At 34.8% G+C, this 7,169-nt stretch overlaps 1 protein-coding gene across 1 annotated transcript; it reads right to left on the reverse strand.

Annotated features, from left to right (window-relative positions):
- Window positions 1-251: 251 nt before the first annotated feature.
- On the reverse strand, window positions 252-956 carry LOC143598478 (uncharacterized). The gene has a single exon (XM_077076684.1). It carries the CDS (start codon window positions 954-956, stop codon window positions 252-254), a length of 705 nt encoding a protein of 234 aa, XP_076932799.1.
- Window positions 957-7,169: the final 6,213 nt, after the last annotated feature.

Genomic DNA, 7,169 nt, shown 5'->3' on the forward strand with positions numbered 1-7,169 from the left:
GTCAACATGAGAGTTGTTTCATCTTCCTCCTTTTTAACAAAATTTGCTTCACCCCTTTTCTCTTTATCCTCCGTACACTCGGATGCAAAATGACCCATTTGGTCACATTTGAAACACTTAACGTGTCTCTTGTCTCGCCCCTTTCGGTTGTCAGTTTCCAGGTGAGAACTGCCACCCCAGCGTCTTCCTCTACCACGACTTGAACCTCTGCCCCGTGACCCGTTTCGACCACCTCAATCTTGGTACGAACCTCAGCCTCTTCCTCCATGTTGGAAACCTCTCCCGGTTCCCTGGTGACTTTGTTGTCCATCACTACGGGTGAATAACAAAGTGTTATCACCGATTACGCTTCCTTTTCGTTGGTTCAAGCGATCTTCATATGCCTTCAAACGCCCGATTGCTTCCTCGAACAACATCGAATCTATATCCGAACACTGTTCTATGGATGCAACCAATTGAAAATACTTCTCCGGGACCGAATCAAACAACTTTCTAACCAACACGTCTTCTTCAAGAGTCACCCCAAGGCTACTGTACCTTGAAGTCATCCCACTCAACTTCCTGGCGAACGCATCGATACTCTCGTCATCCTTCATCTTTAACGAATCAAAATCCCTCTTGAGAGTATGTAAGCATGCTCTCTGCACTCTTTCGGCACCCAAGTACCGGGTTTTTAACGAGTCCCAGATTTCCTTTGCTGTCTTTTTCTTTGCCACCTGCAACAAGACTTCCTCCGGGATCACTTGAAAGATGAAGGCACCAGCAGTCTTATCCTTCTTCTCATCTCCCACCACACCTTCCTTCGGCTCGACGGATTCCCATACGCCTTGGACATCCATCACAGCCTCCATCTTGATCGCCCATGTGGTGTAATTAGTCGCCGTTAGGGTTGGGATTTGAAGACATACAGAACTGGTTTCTTTCGGGGGTGTTGAGGTTGTAGCGACGACAGACATGTTGAATTTGAGATATTTTGGCATACACAAACCTTGAACGCTATGATACCAAATGTTGGGGTAAACAGAGAATGACAAAGAATTTTGGGGCAATTTTCTGGGTTATATTAAAACTTGAAAAATGAATTACAAACTGAATTGAAAGTGATGACAAAACAAAAGCTAGCCTACTACTTAAATAGAAAAAAAAAAAAAAAAAAACAGACTGAAACATCCCACGTAGCACTATCTCCACTATCTCCATTTACTCATTCAAGATACTCCCATTACTTCTCCCACTTTCTCTCCCACTTTCTCTTTAACTTATTTCCCAAGTCAAACATTAATTAACAAGCTCCAAGAAGAAATTTATGTCCAACATCCAGAAGGCTTTGAAGTAGAAGGAAATGAGGACAAGATCTGTCGTTTAAAGAAGGCATTGTATGGTTTAAAACAGTCTCCAAGGGCTTGGTATTCCAAGATAGATGAGTACTTTGTCACAAATGGATACCAAAGAAGTAACAACGAGCCAACTCTGTATGTCAAACAAACTTAAACTAATGACGTCATCTATGTCTGCCTCTATGTAGATGATATTATATTTCCTAGTTCTAATTCATTACATGTTTCAGAATTTAAGAAGGGAATGATGTCTACTTTTGAGATGACCGATTTGGGCTTACTTTCATATTTCTTGGGCTTGGAAATTCACCAATCAAAAGGTGGAACTTTCATGTCACAAGAAAAATATGCAAGGGATCTTTTGATCAGGTTCGGTATGAGTGGTCAAGTGGAAGTAATACTGAAGACACACCAATGAACTCAAATGAAAGGCTGCAACTGGATGATAATGCTAATAAGGCTGATGCAGAAATATACAGAAGGTTGGTGGGCAGTCTTATTTACCTGACACACACACTAGGCCTGACATTGCTTACTCGGTCAGCTTAGTGTCAAGGTACATGCAAAATCCCTCCGAAATTCACTTTGGTGCAGCCAAGAGAGTTCTGCGGTATGTGGCAGGAACTCTAAAGTTTGGCCTTTGGTTTAAACGTGCAAATGAAGGTCAAGGGGTAATTTGTCCGGTTTTCTGATAGTGACTTGGCAGGTTGTATGGATGATAGAAAAAGTACATCAGCAAGCATATTCACCATTGGAAGTGCTGCAATTACTTGGAGCACAAAGAAACAAGTCGTTTCTTTATCAAGTACTGAGGCTGAATATATTGCTTCTACCGTTGCCACTTGTCAAGCCATTTGGCTTAGAAGAATCCTGAATGTCTGATGCTAAGTCAAAAGGAGGCTACAACAATCTACTGTGACAACAGGTCTACTATATGTCTATCTAAAAACACAATAATACACAGCCGGTCCAAACACATTGAGTTAGAGTATCACTTTGTTCGTGAAATGGTAACTCAGAAACAAGTAAAAATAGAGTTCTGTGGTACTCAAGAGCAAGCTGCAGACATCTTGTCAAAAGCACTTTCAAAAGAAAATTTGGCTAATTTAGGAAGATGATTGGGATGCAAGAGTTTGAATTATCGGCGGGTATTAGAAAGTAATTCAAACCCCTGATGGGTCAGATTCTATTCAAGTTCATGGATTGCATGGGTCAAGTTTTATTTAGTTTTTGAATAACAACCGTTGCTATTGAGTCTTCTCTTTGACCGGTCCTCTTGCTTTATTTCAGCAAAGTTTGCTTCCTATTATCCAGTCGGTTTACATTGTAATTGTTGCCTTTATAAGGCCTTTTCTTTTCCATGTAAGAGTATGCAATCTTAATAAAACCCTAAAAGCAATTCAAATATTATTATCTTTGATAGTTCTTATACTATTTACAGAAACAACCTTGGATCTCACAGCTATCGAATAAAACGAATGATCTAGGTGACGGAAACACCTAGATCAAAGAAAACGAAATCGGGCAAAATGTTGCATAAAAGATGAACTGATGTGTAGTAAAACACACTTACTTTCCTTATGATTTTATCATGGTTTTTATGCTTAATTGTTTATTTTATGAAAGTATTGGGGTTTAAGTGCAATAATTTACAAAGTTTAAATGTTAATTGTAGGTTTATGAAAGATGGTGAAAAAAGAGTTAAGTTGGAAGATTCTAGGGCCTTTTTGGTCAAGTTTCAAAGCTACAACTCAAGGCCCGACCTAAGCCCACAAGTTAGAAGCCTTACATGATATTATATTAAGTTAATTAACTTAGTTTTCAGCCATTATCCAGCCCTAAATCCCGAAAATAAAAAAACCCTAACTCCTATCCATAGTTCCGATCGGCAGCAGCAAAGGAGAAAGGAAAAAGAAGAAAAGTTTGGCGGCTGTGGTGGCTGTGACGGCTGGAGAGTAAGAAGAACACCAAGGAGACTCTTGTGCAGCAGCTAGGCATCAAATACATCCATAAACTCAGCTCAATAACCCTAAGTAATCATTCATACACTTTGTTTTTTGTTCAAGAACCCTAACTAGTTGAATTGATCTTTTTCTTTGGATTGTTTTGCAAGTAATTGATTGTTTGACTTTGATTTAGTTCTTCTTGGATTTTGAATGAGTTTGATTATGTTTATGTTGATGTTTTACTTGAATGTTAATGGCTGTCAAAACTTAATGAGTAGCTAATCTTGTTTGTTCTACCTAGGTTTGATGAATATTGTTAGGTTTTGACTAATAATATGGATTGTTAATGATCATGGCTTAAATTGTTAATATAAAGTTTGATCTAACAGTAAATTAGATTGTGTTTAGTGGCTGTGTTTTGTTTGATTATACCTAATAACCTCGTGCTTTAATTAATTGAATCGGTTTTGATTAGTTGTTGCATGTTTAAGGCTCTTTACTTTGTGTTTAGGGATTATTTGCGGGAAGTACAACCGTAGGGATAAGTGAGTAAATTAATTAGATAAAATCAGTTGTGAAACATCTTCTTAGAGACCGAGAGGTGATAAGAAGTAAACTCGTCTCATTAGTTTTACTTGTTAGAATTAAGATCGCGCGAGAGCGGGTTTTGTTCTTGTCGGGTTTGGGTGTTTGAGCGATTAGTTGGTCTAGTTTAAGTTAAGTTGAATTGTTCCTCTATCCTTGGTTGCATAGTATTCGTTTCCATTAGGCTAGTGTGTCGGTGAGACCGAGAGGTGAGTCGGCATTAGAACACGTTAATAATTTGTTTTCCCGGTTTGTTCTTAAAATCAACTAAAATAAGTTAGAGTTTGTTAGTGAGACCGAGAGGTGATCTGACCTTCTTGAGCGAACCTTAGTTATGTCATCCTTTAGAACCGGTTTCGTGAGAGTTTTCAATCCATTGTCTTGTCATCTCCTTCAATATGATTCTTACCTAGGTAGACGTTTTTATCACTGCAGTCAAAGTTTCTGAAGTTTTGTTAAAAGTTTTCATTTAGTTAAGTTAAGTAGTTAAATTAAATCTAAAAAAATCAATTAAATATTTTGGTGAGTCTTGGTTAGAGTTTAGTGATTATAAACGTTTTCACGTGTCTTCGAGTTCGATATCCAGACTTTCCTCATCTGTGCTATACGCGACCGATACACTTGCCTTTTGTGTGAACTAGGATAGATTGTTTGGTTTTTAAAGCTTAGTTGCGACTTGTGTTTTATTTATATATATATATATTTTCGCACATCATGAACACATTTATGGTTTCCAAATGATTTCTCTCAAATTACACCCTTTTGGTTGTTTATTAAAATGAATTGGTATGTGTTCAATTACAAAATGTATACTCTTAATAAGAGGGTGTTATTTTTTGTTGATGTGTCATTTCGATGTTAATCCTTACAAATTATTTAACTATTAATTCAACTATTTAAATATGATAATTTTTTAATACTATTTATTTGTCAAATTTTAAAAATTTTATCTTTTTAATTCCCTTTTTTATAACGACCAAACAAAATTTTGATTAAAAAAACTAGTAAGACGCTAGAACACCAATATACCATAAAAAGAAAAACGAAACTACACTTTGAACATATGCCCCACAAAATTCCTTTCAGTTTCCCTTCTTTATCCATAAAAATCCCATATTTTTTAATTCCTTACCATTAATAGTGCGCAGTTAGTAATAGTTTTTTTATAATTATAAATCAATTCAATTGTTCCAAAACTAACTGTTTTGTTATTTATATTAAACAATAAATTAATTAAAAACATGCTGTTAATTTTAATTTAGCTAAATTTAATATCATAACACCCAAAAATTTTACATTACATTAACTTTTTTCTTAACTTTAATTTTCACATATTTTGTATATTAGATATAATATAATAGATATTTACAAGCCTTTAATTTTCACATATTTATTCAATACATATGCTTAAATTTATAGTATGTTTTTTATTACATGATTTTTCCAGACCTTAGGTATTCAAATTGATGTTTATGTTTACCGATAAAACCGTAGATTGAGAAAATTGTTATTGGAAACCAAAGAAGGTAAAAATGGCTCTACTTCTTTGAGTATACACTCTCCAAGTGTATTGTGTTATCTTTATGTTTATAATTTTTAATTAATAATAAATATTTTACGTTATGTTTTTATTTTCTGTTTATAAGTTTCGTTTTTTTAAGACATGTGTAGCCTCAAAGGAATACAACGAAGTACAATTAAACAAATAATGTCAGCTAACTATATAACTGTTTATATTTAACTGTATAATTGTTTATATGTATAAGGACTTTTATTAACATTGTAAGATAAGTATATTATTAAATTTGTATTTTATCTATTTATATATATTTAATTTTAGTTAATTACCCATGTAGTCTAAGCTAGTACTATATGTACTATAATTATAGTTGATTTGTTTGTATTATAATTGATATCTATAAATTACAATAGGTCATAAAAAATCACATGCGTTTAATTTTATGAAGAAAGTTTTTCACTGCCTTATAATATTTTTCGTGAATATACCTCCTTATTTTATAAAATAATTCACATAATTAAAGGGACAATATCATTAATAAATATTTAATGCATTTAATGAATAGTTTTAGAACCTTCCAACTATCTTTTCCACTTTTGCTAAAATTTTGTCATTTGTTGCCGACCCCAAAACAGGCTTGGAGCTGCGGTTTTCATACATTAATTATGTGTCTGGATGATGAGATACGATACATGAATATGCTGAGCTGGATTTTATGATGATCCTAGATGATGCTTTAAAAGGGGGGTTAGCATTCAAACCCCAATTTCATCGTCTAGGGTTTTGTTCATTCTTGTTGAAGAAGCATCTTTCATGGCGTCTGCATCAAGGGTCAACACTTGCCTCCACTGTGACGACTCTTCATCCATTTCCTTGAGAAGTGGGTGGGTTCTAACCACAGGAAAATTCGCAGAGCTGTGCGGTCGCTGCTAGTAAGTTCAATCGAATATTTCCTATCTAATGTCATCCAGATCGTCTATATATGAGTTGATTATATGATTCTTTGTGTAAAATTTTGGATTTTAAGCAGTATATTAGTGGATCTGGAGTTCTATGTTGTTTTTGACTTGATATTTTATGTACACACAATTTCAAACTCACTGAAACTAAAAGGGTTTGTACTACAATTCACCCTATATTGCATGTGACCATGAGATTTCAAACTTTAACAACATAAGAATGTGTGTGACTTTACCTATCTAGGTTTAAGTTTTGCGCAAATTAAGATCGTGCAGATTGATGGGCGTAATCTATTGAAATGTGCAAACCATGCCCAAATTGAGTTACTAGAACTACTTTCTCATCTAATTTGTATCTTGGATTCATACAGTTCGATTTATGAATCTGGACGGTTCTGCGAAACATTTCACAAAAAACAACAGGATTGGAGGAAGTGCCAGTCTTGTACCAAGGTGAGTATAATTCGTATTTTTTTGTTAGAAAAATTTATATGTTAAAGGATACACATTGGATTTTATTTCTTTTATATTTTAACCAATGCTGTGTTCCATCTTTGCAGCCAATCCGTTGTTCATGCTTTGTTTCATTCAGCGACTGGCTTTTGCTTGAGGATGGTACGGAAAAGGTGATATGTCTAGAATGCTCAAAGATTGCTTCTTTTATGGTAAGATGGAAGTTCGGACTAAAAGATTGCGTTTCAGGTTTTTTTGTTTTTCAATAATGCTATCTTTATGGATTACAAATTTCTTAGGAACGACATTTCAGCAAAGTGTTGGATCTTGATAAGGAAATAAGGAGGCTCCCAATTCGTAAATTGTATCC

The sequence above is a fragment of the Bidens hawaiensis genome, unplaced genomic scaffold, assembly GCF_021521415.1.
Source record: "Bidens hawaiensis isolate Kalapana, Puna unplaced genomic scaffold, B.hawaiensis_p1.1 tig00050423_1, whole genome shotgun sequence".
NCBI lineage: Eukaryota > Viridiplantae > Streptophyta > Magnoliopsida > Asterales > Asteraceae > Bidens > Bidens hawaiensis.

Coding starts and splice junctions, on each gene's coding strand:
- LOC143598478 (XM_077076684.1), bottom strand. CDS start 956: ATGTCTGTCGTCGCTACAACCTCAACACCCCCGAAAGAAACCAGTTCT.